The 19,108-nt window shown below is 49.5% G+C and overlaps 6 protein-coding genes across 6 annotated transcripts; 2 read left to right on the forward strand and 4 right to left on the reverse strand.

The window, feature by feature from the left end:
* Window positions 1-352: 352 nt before the first annotated feature.
* F4812DRAFT_452205 (putative TOP1 protein) lies at window positions 353-3,113 on the forward strand (the record flags this gene model as incomplete). Its single annotated transcript, XM_047936319.1, has 3 exons — window positions 353-520; window positions 592-2,916; window positions 2,973-3,113. The coding sequence occupies 3 exons, from the start codon at window positions 353-355 to the stop codon at window positions 3,111-3,113; spliced, it is 2,634 nt and encodes an 877-aa protein (XP_047788024.1).
* A 1,272-nt stretch (window positions 3,114-4,385) lies between these two features.
* F4812DRAFT_109011 (PLP-dependent transferase) lies at window positions 4,386-7,219 on the reverse strand. Its single transcript, XM_047929323.1, has 4 exons — window positions 6,385-7,219; window positions 6,191-6,230; window positions 4,886-6,066; window positions 4,386-4,714 (listed from the first exon to the last, which is right to left on the reverse strand). The coding sequence occupies exons 1-4, from the start codon at window positions 6,796-6,798 to the stop codon at window positions 4,424-4,426; spliced, it is 1,926 nt and encodes a 641-aa protein (XP_047788025.1). The 5' UTR covers window positions 6,799-7,219; the 3' UTR covers window positions 4,386-4,423.
* A 973-nt stretch (window positions 7,220-8,192) lies between these two features.
* F4812DRAFT_461405 (glycoside hydrolase family 16 protein) lies at window positions 8,193-9,390 on the reverse strand (the record flags this gene model as incomplete). The annotated part of the gene is made up of 3 exons (XM_047937860.1): window positions 8,193-8,266; window positions 8,326-9,234; window positions 9,291-9,390. The coding sequence occupies 3 exons, from the start codon at window positions 9,388-9,390 to the stop codon at window positions 8,193-8,195; spliced, it is 1,083 nt and encodes a 360-aa protein (XP_047788026.1).
* Window positions 9,391-10,642: 1,252 nt separating this feature from the next.
* Window positions 10,643-11,908, reverse strand: F4812DRAFT_109123 (uncharacterized protein). The gene is made up of 3 exons (XM_047929324.1): window positions 11,628-11,908; window positions 11,372-11,578; window positions 10,643-11,319 (listed from the first exon to the last, which is right to left on the reverse strand). Exons 1-3 carry the CDS (start codon window positions 11,807-11,809, stop codon window positions 10,968-10,970), a joined length of 741 nt encoding a protein of 246 aa, XP_047788027.1. The 5' UTR covers window positions 11,810-11,908; the 3' UTR covers window positions 10,643-10,967.
* A 900-nt stretch (window positions 11,909-12,808) lies between these two features.
* F4812DRAFT_461407 (uncharacterized protein) lies at window positions 12,809-13,332 on the forward strand (the record flags this gene model as incomplete). Its single annotated transcript, XM_047937861.1, has 2 exons — window positions 12,809-12,886; window positions 12,958-13,332. The coding sequence occupies 2 exons, from the start codon at window positions 12,809-12,811 to the stop codon at window positions 13,330-13,332; spliced, it is 453 nt and encodes a 150-aa protein (XP_047788028.1).
* A 2,600-nt stretch (window positions 13,333-15,932) lies between these two features.
* Window positions 15,933-18,315, reverse strand: F4812DRAFT_109182 (glycoside hydrolase family 20 protein). The gene is made up of 3 exons (XM_047929325.1): window positions 17,945-18,315; window positions 16,669-17,850; window positions 15,933-16,539 (listed from the first exon to the last, which is right to left on the reverse strand). The coding sequence occupies exons 1-3, from the start codon at window positions 18,086-18,088 to the stop codon at window positions 16,114-16,116; spliced, it is 1,752 nt and encodes a 583-aa protein (XP_047788029.1). The 5' UTR covers window positions 18,089-18,315; the 3' UTR covers window positions 15,933-16,113.
* Window positions 18,316-19,108: the final 793 nt, after the last annotated feature.

The following is a 19,108-nucleotide window of genomic DNA, read 5'->3' on the forward strand; positions in this document are numbered from 1 at the left end:
CGAATCCTAAATTCCTATCTGAATCCCCTTCTTGGTCAACAAGCCGCCTTCGCGCCTTGCCGGTCTTACCCGCTCAACATGTCGGACTCTGACGACGACATGCCTCTGGCTCGCACCAACGGTCATCGTAAGTTGGTTTTCTTTTTCTTTTTCTCTTTTTAACTATGATTCGTTTTCTGGCATCTAGCCATCACACTCTCTGTCTTGCACCGTCCTCACATACCAAGTTTATACACTCTTTCATCATACTCGTGGCACTCGATTCTACTTATTTGCGTGCCTTTTAATTTACCTCGATCTCACCTATGCTAATGCGCCTTCCTATGTTTTAGTCTCGAATAATTCGAAAGCCATGAACCATAGTGCTACGAAACCCAAACCCGCCCCTGTGTCCATTCGCAACGGGCCGGTAAATGGCGATTCGTCCCCTCAGGCTAACGGTAACGCAAAGCGCAAGTCACGGTCTTCTACCAACAATGTGAGCTACAAGGACGCGTCGGACTCCGAGGATGGAAGATTGGTACGTTGGAACATGTTTACACTGGAACCGTGATGCAAAGTAGAAGCGTCTATGCTAATCCGCGGAATTAGGTTAAACGTCAAAGAAAGGTTGTTTCCGACGACTCCGACGACGAGGTCCTCAGCAAGAGAAAGACCAAGCTTCCACCTGCTGTTGATGAGACTGCTACGCTCGAAGATTCTGATGATGACCAACCGTTGACTGCGAAACTTGCTGCGAAGAGGAAGGCTATCGAAAAGAATGCCGAAAAGGATGCAAAAGCTATCAAGGCGAGCGAGGCTAAATCGAAAAAGCCGACTCCAAAGAAGGCCGTCAAGGATGAGTCGGATGACGACGTACCCTTAGCAGGCGCCAAGGGGAGAAAGCGACCATCCAACGGTGTCAATGGAAAGGGAAAGACCAACGGCGTCAAGAAGGAGGAGTCTGATTCCGACGCGCCCATTCGCAAGAAGGCAAAGACTGCTCCTAGCAAGGCTAATGTAAAGACGGAGAAGTCCACTCCTGCTAAGAAGGCTCCTGCCAAGAAAGCCAAAAAGGAAGTGAGCGAAGAGCCAGCCGAGGGCGACGAAGAAGAGGAGGAAGAGTACCGTTGGTGGGATGCACCCAAGAAAGAGGACGACAGTATCAAGTGGACTACCCTTGAGCACAACGGTGTCCTCTTCCCCCCGCCTTATGAACCCCTTCCAAAGGACGTGAAACTTATCTACGATGGTACTCCGGTCAATCTTCACGTCGAAGCTGAGGAAGTTGCCGGTTTCTTTGGATCGATGCTCAACTCCACCCACAACGTCGAGAACCCTACATTCCAAAAGAATTTCTTTACTGACTTCAAGGAGGTGCTTAACCGAACAGGTGGAGCAACGGATCGAAAAGGCAACAAGGTTGACATCAAGGAATTTTCCAAGCTAGACTTCAAGCCCATCTTCGAATACTATCATGCCAAGAACGAAGCGAAGAAGGCGCGTCCAGCTGCCGAAAAGAAGGCTGAGAAGGCCGAGAAAGATAAGATTGAAGCCCCGTATATGTACTGCAAATGGGATGGTCGCAAAGAAAAAGTCGGCAACTTCAGAGTCGAACCTCCCGGATTATTCCGTGGTCGTGGCGAGCATCCTAAGACTGGCAAGGTCAAGAAGCGAGTTATGCCTGAACAGATTACCATCAACATCGGAAAGGAAGCAAAGGTCCCAACCCCTCCCGAAGGCCATAAGTGGAAGGCCGTTCAGCATGACAACAAAGCCACATGGTTGGCGATGTGGCAAGAAAATATCAATGGCTCGTACAAGTATGTTATGCTGGGTGCAACAAGTGCTGTCAAGGGTCAGAGCGACTTCAAGAAGTTCGAGAAAGCTCGAGAGTTAAAAAAGCATATCGCAAGGATTCGCAAGGACTATACAAAGGATCTGAAGGCAGAAGCTATGGCTGACCGCCAGCGAGCCACGGCAGTCTACCTGATCGACAAGTTTGCTTTGAGAGCTGGTAACGAAAAGGACACGGAGAACGAAGCCGAGACCGTGGGTTGCTGTTCGCTCAAATATGAACATGTCACCCTCCGAGAGCCTAATACCGTCATTTTCGATTTCCTGGGTAAAGACAGTATCAGATTCTACGACGAGGTCACAGTTGACCGACAGGTGTTCAAGAATCTTCGAGTATTCAAGAAGCCGCCGAAGAAGGAGGGTGACGATATCTTTGATCGTCTGACCACTACCCAGCTGAACAAGCATCTTTCCTCTTATATGCCTGGATTGACCGCGAAGGTGTTCCGTACATATAATGCTTCCTATACCATGGCGAACCTGCTCAAGGGCTTGAAAGTCGAAGACGTTACCATGGCAGAGAAGATAAAGCTTTACAACGATTGCAATCGTGAAGTGGCTATTCTTTGCAATCACAAGCGGACGGTCGGCGCAAGCCATGAAGCACAGATGGAAAAGCTTAGTGACCGTATCAAGGGCCTTAAGTACCAGAAGTGGCGTAACAAGATGATGATCTTAGATGTGGATCCCAAGCAAAAGAAGAAGAAGGGCGCCGAGTTTTTCGAATTGGACGCCGATCTGGACGAAGCTTGGATCCAAGAGCACCAGAACTTCCTAGTCGAAGAGCAGCGAACGAAGATTCAGAAGAAGTTTGAGAAGGACAACCAGAAGCGTGAAGAGGAAGGCGAGAAGCCCTTACCTGATAAGGAGCTCAAGGAGCGTCTCAAAGCTGCGGACGAACTAGCAAAGAAGTTCAAGAAAGAGAATAAGACTAAGAAGGTAGAAGCCGAAGGAAGAGGCCCGACGGTCGAGAAGATTGAAAACAACATCCTGAAGATAGAGGAACGTATTAGGACCCTCGAGCTCCAGGCTGCCGACCGCGACGGAAACAAGGAGGTTGCTCTAGGCACCTCCAAGATCGTAAGTCATCTTGAGAGACATGGTTGTATTGAGGCGAATGCTGACTTGGTGTCTAGAACTACATTGATCCCCGCCTCACTGTTGTCTTTGCTAAGAAGTTTGACGTTCCTATTGAGAAGTTCTTCTCTAAGACTCTACGTGAGAAGTTCAACTGGGCTATTAAGTCTATCGAGGACGACGATCACTGGGAATTTTAAAGCTAAGAGTTGCTTCATTTATTCACTTTACTCTAGCACATATCATTAGTATATTTTATTGTATAGTACACATAGCGCTAAATTGCGTTGGAGGGTTTAGAGAGACCTTAGAAAGAGAAGAGAAATAGGGGCGGGGGGTTTCAAGAGGATAGGAGAAATGGAAGAAAGGGAAGAAAGGCGTTTTCTACAGCATGACCAGCTACGCGATCGACGAGCATGATCGGACGAGCCAGGTACTTTAGCATGGCGCGGTGCATTCCGGAGAGGTGCGAGTTACAGGGGTCGGTTTGTGGACAAACTCGAATTTTTTATGTCGCCTTCTAGAGAGAGCTATTCTACCTAGACAGACAGAAATACGATGCATTATTAATTTTCTCACTTTGGACGTATCTTGCGGAGTACTACCTATATTTGTATAAATATGCTAGGCTATGTAGGTAGGTACGTACCTAACGTTATGCTTGCTGAAGCCATCTGCAACGGTGCCGTTGGTAGCTGTCTAGCCCGACTTACATGCGATGTGGGAGGTAGGCAGAATAGGTAGTGCCTACAACCTTAATAGCCTATCTGCCTCTCTGCCTCTCTGCCTACCTTTTGCCTCTCTTTCCACAGCGAAAGTACTTACTTAGCCTAGGGAGTCTAGAATCCTGGAGAATCGATATAATGTGCTTACCTGTTACACGCCAGCTTACCTACATCTAACCTAGGTAGGTTAGGTACCTAGTTAGCGTTGACCAGCTATGTAGGCAGACAGGGGACCACCGCGCCATACAGATTCGTCCGATATATTGGATCTCACACCGTAGCTGGTACGTCATGCAAGCCGTCTGCGGGTTTGATTCGCCGGAGCGTAAGATCGCGCATGGGGCTAGAGCGTATAGATGTATGTATGTACTGTATGTATGTGCCTAGCCGCGGAGAGAGCGTGAGAGAGGTCTTTTTGGTTTTTACCTTTTATGTTGTGCATAGGTATGTACATACCTTATGTGGCTTAAAAAGAGGTAGAAAGGAGAAAGATTGCCTAGCTGAACTTGTATGTCATGCTGTGCTATGCTATGCCACCGCCCAAGTCTCTAGGTACCTAAGGCTACCTGTAGGCGTAATGCGTGAATGCAATGTACCTAATGTATCATATTTAAGATTTAAAGTACACGGCTCCGGCGAATATCATACAAGACACTGTATCTTAACTCCGATCCCAACTCCCAACTCCGGCGGTTCTTACTTTAGCTAGCATGAATGAATACATGGAATCGACCGAAAATGCGGGTTTTATAGGTATGTATGTATAAGTTAATGACCAGTAGCCGCTAAGCGGTAGCAGCAGCAGCAGCGAAGTTCTTCCGCACGGCGGCGCCGAAGCGCTCGATAGCGGCGTCCATGGCGGCCTCGGAGGCGGCGGCGAAGGTGGTCCGGAAGAAGAGTCCCGAGGAAGACGAAGAGGAGGAAGGTTCTTCCTGGTCGCGCTCGGCGCGGAACCAGGACCCGCGGATGGCGAGGACGCCCTTGTCGATGCAGGAGTCGAAGATGGCCTCTTCGATCTCGAGGATCGATTTGCTGCCGGCTTGCGGGTGTTTCGTGTGGTCGACTTTGAGCCAGAGCTGTAAGGGGGAAGGGGGAGAAAGAAGGCTGGTTAGAAAAGATGATAGTGGTGGGGAAAAAAAAGGGAGGCGGGGGTGGAGGGATGGTTGGGGAAGTAAGGGAGGAGAGGGGAGGGGGGGTTAAGGCTAGGGGATAAAGAGAAAAGGGAAGAGGATGGGCAGATAACTTACAAACATGCCTGCTGCCGGCGGAACCCAACTCACGATATCGCGAGGCAGATGCTTCTCGCACGCGGCGAGCATCGTGTCCCGCCGCCGGGTATACTCGAGCCTTAGGTGCATCAACCACTTCAGATACCCCTCGTGGCCCCACGTCTCGTCCACGAGCTTGTACATAAGCAGCTGGGAGATCCCGCTGGGCCCCTGGCTGCAGCACTCCGAGTGCCGGATGTACCGCTCGACGATCTGCTCGCTGGCCGTGATCCAGCCGACCCGCGCCCCCGGCACGATCACCTTGCTGAACGAGTCCAGCCGCATCACCCGCCCGTCCACGTCCATGCTCAGCAGGCTCGGCACCAGGCCGTTGAGGAATTCCTCTACGGTAGCTGGCGGAGGAGGAGCGGCGGCGGCGGCGGTCCCGTCCGCCCTGCCCGCGTACGGCTGCATCTGCAGGAAGTAGTACGGCTCGTCCTCGAGGATGTACACGTCGTGCTTCCGGCACACGGCGTAGATCTCCCGCCGCCGCGCCTCGCTCTGCGTCGCGCCCGTCGGGTTCTGCCCCGACGGCACCGTGTACAGGACCCGGGGCTTCCTGGCGCCGCCCCGCGCCGCCTCGTCCCACGACGACAGCATCTCGTCCATGTGCGCGGGCAGTAGGCCTTGGCCGTCCATGCGCACGCCGAACACCTTGATGCCCAGCGGGGTCATGGTCTCGAGCGCCGTTGAGAAGCTGTACTCCTCCGTGAGCACGGCGTCGTTCCTCGCCCGGTCGCAGAACATCCTGAGCGCCTGCTCGAGCGCGCCCGTGCTCCCGACGGTCAGCGCGCAGCGCCAGTCGGCGTACGGCGGGCCGCCGCCGTGCACGAGCTCCGTGTTCTCGGTGACCCAGCGCAGGAGCTGGGCGGACCCCACGGACTGCCCGTAGTTCATGGCGATGGAGAGGTCGTAGACGCCGCCGTTCTCGCCCCTCGCCACGTCGTACTTGCCGATGCGGACCTCCTGCCCGGACGCCGCCGTCTCGGCCTCGGTGAACCCGGGAGGCGTCGGCACGTGCATGCTCAGGGCGTCGATGGGGAAGTTCTCCGCCGACGGCAGCCCGCCGCCCAGCGAGATCAGGCCGGGCTTCTTGAGGTGCTTGGCCGCGAGCTTGAGCAGGCAGGGCTCGCGCGCTTGGGATTCTTCCGTGAGGAGGTCTGGTAAGGACGTTAGCTCTCTTTAACGAAATATTATTATTACTACTATTTTTTCACCATATATAAGTGAAAAAAAAAAAGCTTGGCTGCTAGTTTTAGAGGTAGGTTAGTTGGTTGAACTTACGATCCCATCGTTTTGCTTTCGGCTTATTTTCGTATGCTTGCTATACCCCCCACAACATACATGACAAGTGTCAGTAAACAGACAAAAAAGCCACCTCTATGAAAGCTACCAAAGGTAAATACGGCAGAGGGAGAAAAGGGGGAGGGGCTAGTCGGGAGTCGAGGACAGGTAGTAAAAAGATGCTTCTTTCATACGGGAGATTTGAACATATCACTATCGGAGTACGACGCCGTGGGAGCGTATAGCTTCCCGGCCTTCGCCCTGCGCTCCTTGATCCCCTCGATCGTCAGCGGCTTGTGGTGGTGGTGGTGGTGCTGGGCCAGCTGGCCACCACCCGGGTGATAATCCTTCTCCACTAGCATCGCTGCGCTTCTCGCAATAATAATATTCGAAGACGAAGACGGCCGTGGACGCCGGGGGGAACTAAGAGTATTATAAAATGATAACAGCAACAACAACGAAAGTCTAGGTGAAGCCGGGACAAAGCGTCGGGCCGGACGAACAAGCGACAAGGACGGGAGAGCAGCAGCAGCAGGATTTATAGTAGTAGTTATAGTTGTAGTTGTCGTTGTCGTTGTCCGATACGTGTTACAGTTAAACCAGGGCATTTCGGGAAAGCAAACGGGGCTTCCCAATAGTACAAATATAATTAATTACCTTAGGTTAAGTTAAGCAGGTACGGGACCCGCTGCGCTATGGGGCAAAAAAAAAAATAACAATTACATAACGGAAGACCCGAAGGGCGTAAGCTTCTTAGTTGCCATAAACTAAGGTTGTTGCAGCTTTCCCTTTGTTCACCGAATGGGCAACGGGGGAAGGCCTCGGGTCCTGCGATAACGGGGGGGAGAGAGGGACGATATGTGTGGGGCTCCGGCCGCTAATAGCCGGCCTTAGGTAAACCGATACAACCAATACCGTCTCCCAGTTTGTATCATCTATCGACGCTTTAGGTCATGCGTAGATGATTAGTAAGTACTATAGCGTTTTCATCTCGTAACTACATACCTATGTATCTCCCAATACCAATACGAATACGTATCTACATACTACGTTATATTACGCGATATGCTAGTGACGTAGAGGCATGTATTGCTTCGGGACTCGCTAACCTTGATTAGGTAACTCACGTCGGCTTGGGAATCGCACAAGGTGTATATAGGTACATACCAAATATATAGTCATATGTTTATCAGTCACATTCCTGGCCTATCTATAATAAGTAAGCTCCTAATACACGCGCTGCCTCATATACAATACTTGTCATGTCTTATCTACATCGATCCTCCCCCAATGCAGTCTAGATTCTTGCTGCTAACCCCAAATAATTCGATATTCTATGACCCGAGTCGATGTCTAGCTAGTTTATCTTCATAAGGACTTATGCCTATGAATATACATATAGATTGTCAAAGGAAAAAAATATGCTTGTAAATGCTGGAAATCCGTTAGACAAAAATTAGCCGATATGCTGGAACGCTGCAGACTGGTCCGAATTCTGGTATGCTTCGCGAATGATTCCTCTCTTGGATAAATCAACCCATATTAATTTAGCCTCTATAACTCTGGCACGTATCCCGATGCTGGGGCTCTGGTAAGTCCAGGAACGGGGCGGTGAAACTTGGAGTACTCAGGTTGGCACTGCGGTTGTGTTGTCCGGGTAGCAAGTAGTTGTCCTTGCATGCGTACGGCGCTCCCGCCCAGTTTGCCACAATAAGTCCCCGAGTGGATCTCCGTATTCGATGTACTTCCTGCGGTGACCGTTGGGATCAATATCCGTAGGGTGCGTTGGACCGGGGCCAATGCACTTATAGAAACTGGCCAATTGATTTGCTGAAAAACGACCAAGGTAGATGTTTAGTCATTTGCAGGATCCTCCGATTCAGGAGGGCTTTATAACCATCTCAACCATAAACGTAAACTCCCTTATTAACAAGTCATGTACTCATGATAACGCCTCTTATTCCCTTAATCTGCTTCGATAAGATTGCGATGTTGCAGTGCTTCAAGGCCAAAATCTTCGGCCACTTGCGAGAATAGCACAGAGGGTGAATATAAAAACGAAAGGGTATACAGGGCCTAAGTTATATATATGTCAGTTTTATATCTAAGCGATAGGGGAAGAATTATGAACATACGTAAGATGGTCGAACTCGATGGTACTATCTTCCCCTCAGAAGTCATAACCCAACCTTGAGGTAAGTTGTTAGAATTGCTTGAACCTTGGCTACCTGAGCCGCCTATGCCGCCGGCGGGAACATTAGCCGACCCAGTCGCGGTAGAACCGCTAGCAACTGCTGTGGTAGTAAGAACGCCAGCATTGCCCAAGTTACCATTGACCTGGCCGCCGTTCGCCTGGATAGATTGCCACGTGCCGGAATTGCCACCGTAAGTGTATGAGTGACCTGTGCTGTAATCCGTCACTTTGACGCTCTTTACGCTCATGCTGAAAGGTCCCTGGGAATAGTCGGTAGGACCGCGCGCCCAATCGATCGTGCCTTGAGGGTTTCCAGAGTCGCCTCCGGACCATGCGCCGAATTTAACCTGCATCGGCGTTTGGGGATACTGGCCTTCCTCCGCTTCCGAAGCTTGGAGCGTCCGCACTACAGTCCCATCCACAGTCCAAATGATTCGATCACTTGTCCAGTCTATCACATAAGTAAAAAAGCCATCTTGGTTATTTCCCGTCTGATGAAATTGGCCACGGTTGTATGAGCTGGTTATACCCTTTCCGAAATAATTGGATTGTACCTCGGTCGAGTCGGCGCCGAGCCATTCCCAGTCGATCTCGTCAAGGCAATCGGATTGTAGAACGAAGGAAGACACGATACCGGCGCCAGGAGCAGCCTTCAAGCTGATTTCGACTCGACCAAACATGATGTAAAAGACAGAAGTGAGCTGTGGCGCATCGCCGCTCTGCCTAACCGTGAAAGTTACGCCGTCGGAGCCGTACGTGGGTTCGCCGCCTGATTTGGTAAACGAGTTCACCTCTCCTTGTGTAAAGTCGACATCAATGGCCATGCCGAGGGCGGTATCCGCGGGGCAGGCTGAGAGGTGTAAGCCATTGGAGCGCCAGCTTGAAAGACCAGGAAGAACAACTTACTTGAACTGAGGGGGTTACATGATGTGTATGTCTGGGCTACAGTCTGGCTTGACAGCAATGTGGCAGCCAACATGGCACATCTCCAAACAGAAGAGGCCATGATAGCTGGAGCATGCATCTACAAGGATAGATGGATAGTATATTCGGGACAAGAGGAGAAACAGATCTCAGACCTCCGAACTAACACTCGAGATAATTGGTTACACTAGTATGGAAAGCTGATTATAGGTATAGCACGATGCAGAGATCCTCGGAAATGACCCCTCAATAGCAACGATAGTAAGGATAGCAACGGTGTATGTACAGTATTGTACGACACGATGCAGACAGAAAGATTATCTTTTGCCGAAAGGGTAAAAAGAAGAGCTCTATAAATTGCAGAAAATATGCAAGCAACTCATGTGGGTAAGAATAGCAATGGAAAAGCATAGGAAGTTTGCAAAGCGTGGAAGAGAAAAGAGAGGTCCAACCACCCGATATATTCATGGCCCACGTGAGATCATCGCAGCATGGCAGCAGGGCTGCATGGCTGCATGGGTAACGGTACGCCGACGCAATCATCGTCATTCCCGACTACTAAGACGAGAAAAAGCGGAAGGACAGGTGGGACAACAAGGTCCAGACTTGGAATACGAATGTGAATTATGTGTGCATGTGAGTTGGCCAAGATGAGATGATACTTTCATGACATCTGGTAGGTTGACTGCTAGACCGCTGGCGTTGCGACGCTGAGATGCGACCAGCGGTGTCCCCATGGTGTCATGTTAAAAAAGTGAATTGAAATCCAGTCGGTCCAAATCCTGAACTACCTAGTACCTAGCAGGTGGATCCGTTTGTTAGTACGTACCCGGCATAGCTGTGCCGGGACAAATATGTATGAGGCAGGTGGAGATGATCTTTTTTTTTTTTTTTTTTGAGGTGGCTGGAAACTGGCAGCGCCTAACCCGAAATCTTGGATCTTATCGGGAAGGAGCATTTACGTATTCCGTATAATGGTTTTATCGAGATCTGACAATCCATTCTTTTGAAGATTCCAAAATGTAACCAATTCATCATTTTTCGAACCTTTTAACTTCACCTTATTTATCAGGATCCTTTGAAATTTCAATATTATCCAGACAATCGATGTCAAAGCAGCTAGTTATTGTATTTAATTGGATATAGCCCAATTAATCACAGCTGTAACCCAAATAGAACCGAACTTAGCCTACGGATCACCATGACCTATCCTTTTATACCCCCGTCATAAAAGTAACATTCGTCGTGTGGTAGGGACTTAAGTCACTAATGAATCAGAAATGATCGCACTTGATGCCAACCCACACATATCACGTCGTTATTCCTTGCGCTAGAAGAAAGTAGACTATAGTTTCTAGTCGCTAGATATTTAACAGAGCTCGTCGCAGGCCTGGAAACGAAAAAGAAAGTTTATCTTCCACGATCAACCCCCCTTCTAAGAAATAAACGAGGAAATGGAGAGTTGAGGTCATCCTGACATATAAAGATACAGGTTGTCCTTCGCAAAAGAATTTCACGCTGTAACAGGTACCTTAAAACATAAGTATCGGTTGACTGTTATAACCGACTATAACAACAACACCAACAACGGATAATGCAAGAAATGGGAAGAAACGAACTCTCAGGCTGCGCGACTTTGCTTTTGAGTTGAACTCTGTCTCACCAAAACCAGGCACCCTTGTCGGGATTCAGGCTCTCTTCATCATCTCGCTCTTCGCCCCTTTTAAATCTGGCGATGCCTTCAGGCTCGTCGCGCCAGAATATGCGTACCATGCTGTCGCATGATGATGGTAATCGTCCGGGTCCGACATTCGATAGAGATATCTCTGAGGAATGCTGGCTCGACGCATTATACTGCCTCGTCTCGCCACCATACATATGAGAAAGTAGCTCACTATGATGGCTTAGTGTGAGGAAGACTGGCTGCTCATCCATAACAACTCCGGCGTCAGGAGGTATCAGTTTGGGGTCCGGCGCTTTTTTCCTTTGACGACTATTTGGGCCGAAGCGCCTGATTTGTTTAGTATAGGGTGTATTCCTCTCTTTTGGGATTATATACTAACCTTGAACACTCCTCAACAAATAAACTCATTGACGCTATTAAGAGAGGAACGCGGCCGAGCAGGAAAGACACCGAGACGCCGGAATGGAGTAGCGTGATAAGTATCACTCCAATGGTCGTAACTAAAGCCAAGAAAAAGTAATCGACAACCGCCTCCCAAATAAGAGCATTATGGACGATTGTAGAGGCTCCGAAAAGCAAGAAAAGGCTTACGGTGTTAGCATGGCTCAGTCGTAATCAAGAGCTGGGCACCTTACAGGTATCGGTAAACATCGTCCTCGTACTGAATAGCTGGTAAAACTGGTAGGAACATGGCAGTACCAACCATGATCCCTCCAGACAGCACCCTGGCACGATCAAATATTGCCATATATACCTCAGAGGAATCAGGCATCACCAGCCAGCTAGGACGGCTAGCCGTGTTGAAATTAGGGGGCATGGTGTAAAACAAAAGGCGACAATATATTGTCCACCATATAACTTGATTTTTGATAAATAGCTGAACGAGCGGACGGAATAAGAGAACCTCCTACAAGTGGGATGGAGGGAGATTATTACCTACTAAGCGTGGCTGGCGGAGATAACGTCCGTCTATTTGTCTAGCCAGAGGCCTCTCTATTTAAGAAACCAGGCGGTTCTAGGAGATTACTCGTTCGCATATCAATACAGTCAACTGAGGGAGGTAGCTCATCTTATCCGACTGGAATAGGGAACATTGCATTGCAGCCCAATCCCTATACATGTCCTTTTCGCCTATGTGCGAAAAGGAGAATTGCCCATGAGTCATTCCTGACTGACATATAACCAAGGCTTTTCTAGTTAGCGGTTTGCCTAGCTGCAGTTCAACCAACATATATATACCGAATTGATGCTCACCGAAAATCGAATGTGCGATCGTGGACATCTTATTGGAAGACACTGTTATATAGCCTCGCAGTCAGCCTAGTATCAACAGCTGCAGCCCGCAGATATGTGTCTTGCTGCGCCTCTCAAAACCTGGCTAACACCATGCAGAGTAACACAACGCCCTGCTAGATGCGCCATAATGTGAGACGAGGATCGCCAGAGAGTCGGCCAACCCAGCCTGCGTCATCAAGATTTCCAAAGCTGCAACCATGCAAGTCGCCCTAAGTTTAGCAGAGTAATCCGCCAACATGTAAGCACGAGTAGTAGACTTAGGCATCTGTGAACAGAGTATAAGGATGCGGGGAGAGCTGCTGGAATTTTAGCATTGGCCATCTTTAATCGGTGCGCCTACATCGTGTTCTCCGATGTGTCTGGATTGAATATACCGACCTTTACTTCGCATATTCTTCAGATGTACGCAACATGTCATTCATTCGGATCCCCTGGAGACCAGGCCTGTCACCAGCAATACATACTACCACCACCGCGGCAAAAACCTTCGTTGTCAGAACTTGCTGAGCTAGTTCCAGCCATGACTTGTAGTTTTTTTACGACCTGTTATATCGTCAGCGCAGAATCGCTACGAGAAGATCTCCTCATAAACATCGACGTGCGTTTTGTGCCTAACCCCCCCTTTTTTTATGAGACACACCGCTGAAAACCTACATTTCGACTTTATAGTCTCATGGCCAAAACCTCCTCCGCGCAGTGAGGCTCGACCTTCTGCTGAAAAACGTGCCGCCGGGACTGGCGCTTGGCTCCTGCCTGATTCTGGGGTGTTGTCTATCATCATACACCCACCGCCGACGGGATCGGGATCCGTACCAACCCCTCGTGTTCGCCGCCTGGATCATCTGGGCCGTGTTCATCGGCTGGGGCACGGGAATCAGCGCCAACGTGGTCACACTAGGCGTCATACCATGGGCTTCGTGTGCCGCCATGCTTAGTAGCTTCTTCATACACGTAGGGGCGCGCTGGGTCACGAACAGAGAAAGGTGTCAGGGCGTATATGCTCTAAGCGTGGTAGACGAAAAAGAGATCTTCTTATATTCGTGATATCTCGAATTTCTCTGCTACGGAGTTTATAAAAACTACTTCTTCTACGGCGGCTCTTGATTTTCTAACATGAACACCATGCAATAGAGGCATTAGGCGACGCTTTGACAGCAGTTGTCGCGGGGATTAGTACGGCTGGCTCGATATAAGGCAGACACTTTCCCCACGAATTCCGTCTGTTTATTATTTGTTTTTGTTCTTGTTCGGTACTCGACGTTCCGAGTTTCTTCACCCATTTAGCGGCAGGTTCGCCCATGACTGCTAAATACATGACTAGAGATACTCACGAAGAAAGTAATTGGGAGGAGGATAATTTGGGGCTTTTTTTTCATTAAGGAGAGAGATATTTGAAGGAAAGGATACCATCTAGAGTCGAGCTTTATACCTCAAGCTACCCGCCTAACTACCTACCACTCGCTTCAGAATAATAAAAAGGTTAGCGATAATACCAATAGAGACAAAGTCATAATGCTCGCGATGTGAAAGTAGCTAGCACGTCTAAGACCACGTGTAACAGGTAGATATCTTTACAATATACTCGTACGCTACAATGCTATGGAACTGATTCCGAGAATATGACTGCTTCACGACGACGTCGAGGTATCAGCAACATAATATATATAGGTAGGTATCTAACCGTATCATGAAAGATGATACCTACCTCATTTACTCGACGAAAAGCTGCGGAAGGCGAACGATATTGAAGCTTCAAGGGGGGAACAACATGATGAATGAATGGCTGAGATGGAAATAATAACAATAAGCACCTTAGGTATACATTTGCTACCTACCTATGTACCTATCTATCAACTCGCCTCTCCCTTGCGTCGCTTTGATAATCAAAAGGATGAGTAGGGTGAACATGCCATTGTGGAACGTTGACTTACCCTACCCCTTTTCAAAGCTCAACCCCCCTTTTCCCGTGTCATTAACAGTAATCGAGCAAGCGTATCACTACTCCTATATACCTAGGTACTTAGGTAGGCACATACCTAATATACCTAAGAGTAGTATAAAGGTCCAAAGACGCACTCCACAATCCAGTCCCCTCCCCGCATAAGCAGACGAATCCCCAAGTTCAGTAGGTACCTTAGGTACCTACCCATCTAAACAAATGTAGCGGTCAGTGATGTGTAACATACCTGATGAATGTACCCTGCTTAACCTAACCCAAGCAGGGGCTTTGTACGTTAGTTAAGGATTCCCGCCTCTGCCACTTTCCTATAGCCTATAACCAACCTTCTACTCTTCTACTCTTCTTCTTCTTATTCCATCCCTCAAAATAAATCAACCTCCCCCTCCCCCTTTCTTTTTCTCCCTCCTAGCCTCCCACAGCGCAGCCTTGACTCCGTCCCCGGACCTAATCACGACCTCGTCGTTGAGCTTTGGTTCTGGACGCCAGCTGGTGGGGTATAGCTACCTAGGACCTAGGTAGGGTATCTCCAACCGAGAGAGGGCATGGGACGTACTCCCGGGGAGGCCGAGAAGCCGGGTTATTCACGACAAGGACCGGCTGATTCACGATGCCCCCCCTCCTCCCCCACTGAGGCTATTCCGTTGTCGAAGCTATAAACGGCGGGCGTGGCGTATTAGGTTTTCTTCTCACCCCGTTGACCAGACGGGGCCATCGCCGCATGACCCGCAAGAGCATACATACCTACCTAGGTAGATACAGTACCTACCTACGCATTGCATCTCGCCGGTTGAGGTCTTTCGCGAAAAGCCGCCGAGCTATCAATCGGTCACACTTTAACGAACCGGAGACTATAATTAGTTGAGCAGGATAGGTACCTAGGTAAGTACATATATGCTATGCGGCATATTAGTTGGTTGGTCTCTATAGACGTGGGTGAATTCATCGCCCCGGCTCGTCGAGAAGAAGTCTACTTTGACTACTTACCTACCTCTTAGGTACCTACGCAAAGCAGGCATCAATGTGTTGTGTTGTGTTATATCATGTCCTAGCTTCGCTCAAGAGATATGTATGCGCTTACGTATCTAATGCTTCAAATTTATTCGGAGACCCGGTGTTGATTCCCGAGTGGAGGATGGACACCTAACTTGCACTCAATCTTTGTATGAGTTGTTAAAGCAAACTGCAAACGGTAAAGGTGGATGATGCATGTGTGATGGATATAGTAATGTGTTCCAAGTCCCCAATATACCCGTATTTACTTACCTACCATCTTCCGTCTAACGGATAGGAGGGCAGCGACCCCTGAACGTCAGCTTCCAATAACAGACTCATGTCGACATACCAAGTCCACCATTACCACCCCCTCAGACTCATGCCAAAGGGGGTAAATAAGAGGTAAGTAAGTAAAGTAACATGTGCTTGCCGAATAAATTTCAAGTGCCAATCTTACATTATAGGAGGTAGGTATGTATGTACCTAATGTATATACCTGCACACCCCACATTACACATTACATCTCATTCAACGTAGTAAACACTACACTTGCCTTGGGCATCAAATTGTCACACTCTATATTATTAGCCTGGATGTACACCAACCCGTCTGCGTCTGCCCTACTTTCCCTTTTTCTTTCTCTTTCTCTTTCCCTGCCCTAATTTGGAACCAGGTACCTTAGGTAGGTATGCAAAAGTATCAAGTATATTACGAGAAGATTGGTCTTTGACGCGACGAGCGAATTCGCCTTCGGTTAGGTTAGGGTAGGTACCTAGGTATATGAGGTATGTATTGAATGCGTGATGATAATTTTTTTTTTCAACCAGAGGCGACGAGCAAAGCAAGTAAGCAAGCAAACAAACAAAACCCCTTTATTGGAAAAGACACGTGTCGGAGCTCATGCCCTGCGTACAAAACACCATATGGATGGGATCGGCCCTGACGCCACGAGCCACGAGCCGCTCGCGGAACTCGGCCAGACGCGGCCCCGCGTCGAGCTGGGTGCGGTTGTTGCCCTGGGCGTCGAGGCGGCCGGACCAGAGCACCTCGCCGGCGGCGCTGGAGCGCGGCCACAGGATGCTGTCGAGGTTGACCTCGTCGATCATCTCCGCCCACGCCCCGACCTCGCCGCCGATGACGAGCTTCGCCTCCTCGTCCGTCAGCCCCGCGCGCGGGTCGTACGAGTAGATCAGGCGCCAGCCCTTGGTCGGCCCGCACCAGTCGTTGAACGGCCAGTTCTCCGCGAAGGACTCGCCCTCGGCGAAGTTGAGCCACGCCCCGCGGCCGCAGTCGAGGTACTAAATGTATATATATTAGAAAGTATTAACAGACAAACAGACATACGTTCCAAAACTTCCGACTTGAACTTAAAAAGTGGAAATGAAATGAAATGGCTGAATTGAATTTAGGTTAGGTTAGGTACGTACCCAGTAGTTGTAGTTGCTGGTGATGACCTTGTGGCCCTTGGCAGTCAGGCTCTTGATGGCCGCGTCTCCGAGCCAGGATTGCACCACGACGTCTTCGCCGATGGAAACGTTGTAGTTGGCGGGGATCTCTTCCCAGACGATCGGCGTCAAGCCGGCCTTGCGCACTCGCGCGTGGTGCTTGTCGACGAACTTCTGCAGGAGCGGCACGATGACGGAGGTGTCGTTGGTGCCGACCGTGGGGTCCAGGTTGTACTCGTTGAAGTTGACCTCGTCGCCGCCGGTGTGGAAGTAAGCCGAGTAAGGCGCGAGCCGCGGCAGGAGGTCGTCCGTGAGCTTGTCAAGGAAGGGGTCCACCTTGGGCTCGTTGAGCTTCAGCTGGCCGCACGGAGGCTCGGCGCAGTAAGTTGTCCATGGAGAGGCGCCCCAGCCCGTGATCAGGTCGGGGTGCGATAGGGCCACGACGCCCAGGTGGCCGGGAGAGTCGACCTCGATATACGCTTCCACACCGCGCTGGATCGCGTACGTCTGGATGGCTGCTATATCGCTAGGCGAGTACGTCTTTCCGCGAGCGTACGCACCTTTCTGGTGGAGTTCCGGCATCGAGGGGATCTCCAGCGGCCAGGACTGCGAGTCCGTAGCGTGGATGTGGAGTCGGTTCATCTTACTCCACGATAAGGCATCGATAGTTCGGTAGATGGCGTCGAGAGGAAGCCAGTCTCGCGAGACATCCAAGAGGAGACCGCGGTGGTCGTATTGAGGCGCATCGCTGATCTTCACCGGGGCCAACCTGGTGTAGATAGCACCCTTGGAATGCTGGAAGAACAATTGAGAAAAAGACTCCAGGGCTCGGAGAACGCCGGTGGAGGAGACGGCTGTGATCTTGGCCTTGCCGTTGGCGTTAAGTGTCAGCTCGTACGATTCGTCGACTTCGCCAGCAAGGGGTTTGAACGTCTTTTCCGTGTCTTTCTCGGTCTGGACGATATCGAGCCGAGTTATGTAAATTTTATGCTGCCAGGGGCTCGGCTCCGTTTGCTCGAGCGCCATCCGCGGGTACAGCTTCCACGGGACAAAGTTGTTGTCCAGGATATTTTTTGCCGTACGCGCGACTCCTCCCTTGACGATTTCCTTGCTGGAGAATTTGTTGTTGCCTACGAGCGGGACATATTGCTTAATCCAAGGGATCTGTCAACCCGGTCAGCTTCTGTTGATATTTACGGAATAGCTGATTCGATATAGGATTAGACATAGGATTAGACGTAGGTCTCCAAACACATACTTTCTCTCCGTTGTACGTGACTACCACGATGTCACTTATCCATAGCGTCGAGTTGCCCGTGCTAATGGACGTGGGAACCGGCCAAATAGCGTGGACCGACGTGACGGTAAGCAAAAACAATGAGAGAACAGCGTTCGACAACATGGCGCCGGATGTTTGAAGGCTGTGGAACGTGAAACCCAGAAAAAAAAAAGAAATACCAAGGAAATATGGTGTTAATGAATGATTTTAGAAGTGGAGACTAATCTTGAATTCAGATCTTCTCCAATGAATGCGTCCTCCCCGGCTAGACGCGTCCAACGGGCTGTGACGATAAGCCCGATTCGAAGACCAGGGTAGGATTTTTATTTGATTTTGGTTTGTTTCTTGCCGTTTCCAACAAACAGCTCCAGGGTCACGAACCGGATTCTTGGAGCAGGTAAATCCTATATCAAGACTAGGGCACAGCACCTCCTGCAACTATAGGCAATCTGGCCGAAGAAGTCAAGGTCAAACCCACGGCGGCGGGAAGATTATCTATTACCACCAGAATCCCGGGATTCGTCCTCTTTCCCCCCTCCTTCGCTCTATCTCCCCCGCTAGCACACGAGTCGCAACGTTACTTTTTGTTGGTCCGCGCCGTCGTGGAGGTTCTGCGGCGACGACTTACGTGATAAGGTGATATGCACTGATTACCGCTTGAACGGTGTACCTTATTTTTTGGAGGGTAGTTTGTTTTGGACGAGAGGCCCGTTTGGTGGGGGGGACATGGAGGATGAAGAGTTACATTTAGGTGGTGAGGAGGAGAGGGAGGTGATTTTATTAATTTTTTTTTCTTATTCTTAGACATATTTTTTCCCCCTCTATGTATTGTATTGCATTGTATTGTATTGTACAATTACGGAGAATAGGCAAAGCAGATCTCCTACATTATGTACGTATGGTTGACCCGTTCAAAAGTAATGTCTATAGGGAGACCCCTGTTAGTCCCGATACGTACTGACTTAGGTACTTAGGTACCTAAGGTTAGCAACAACTGATAGCTCATGTACTTCAAAATACCTCTTGTATTCGCAACTTGATTATTTACCTAAACTATTAAAAAGCTTAAAACAGGATGATTCGAATTTTGTGCTAATTTGATGTAGGGAATATTTCAATCATTTTTGAATAACTTCTTACTTG

This window comes from Daldinia caldariorum (genome assembly GCF_022478825.1).
Source record: "Daldinia caldariorum strain CBS 122874 unplaced genomic scaffold F4812scaffold_14, whole genome shotgun sequence".
Classification (NCBI taxonomy): domain Eukaryota; kingdom Fungi; phylum Ascomycota; class Sordariomycetes; order Xylariales; family Hypoxylaceae; genus Daldinia; species Daldinia caldariorum.

Excerpts from the sequence above, each read along its gene's own strand:
- F4812DRAFT_109182 (XM_047929325.1), bottom strand. The coding sequence starts at position 18,088 with ATGTTGTCGAACGCTGTTCTCTCATTGTTTTTGCTTACCGTCACGTCG. Across the intron at positions 17,851-17,944 it reads TCACGTACAACGGAGAGAAA|ATCCCTTGGATTAAGCAATA; the intron begins GTATGTGTTTGG and ends CCGGGTTGACAG. Across the intron at positions 16,540-16,668 it reads CCAGCAACTACAACTACTGG|TACCTCGACTGCGGCCGCGG; the intron begins GTACGTACCTAA and ends ATATACATTTAG.
- F4812DRAFT_109123 (XM_047929324.1), bottom strand. The coding sequence starts at position 11,809 with ATGCCCCCTAATTTCAACACGGCTAGCCGTCCTAGCTGGCTGGTGATG. Across the intron at positions 11,579-11,627 it reads GACGATGTTTACCGATACCT|CCTTTTCTTGCTTTTCGGAG; the intron begins GTAAGGTGCCCA and ends TAACACCGTAAG. Across the intron at positions 11,320-11,371 it reads TTTGTTGAGGAGTGTTCAAG|GCGCTTCGGCCCAAATAGTC; the intron begins GTTAGTATATAA and ends TAAACAAATCAG.
- F4812DRAFT_109011 (XM_047929323.1), bottom strand. The coding sequence starts at position 6,798 with ATGCCCTGGTTTAACTGTAACACGTATCGGACAACGACAACGACAACT. Across the intron at positions 6,231-6,384 it reads GTGATATGTTCAAATCTCCC|CAAGCATACGAAAATAAGCC; the intron begins GTATGAAAGAAG and ends TGGGGGGTATAG. Across the intron at positions 6,067-6,190 it reads GAAAGCAAAACGATGGGATC|ACCTCCTCACGGAAGAATCC; the intron begins GTAAGTTCAACC and ends CGTCCTTACCAG.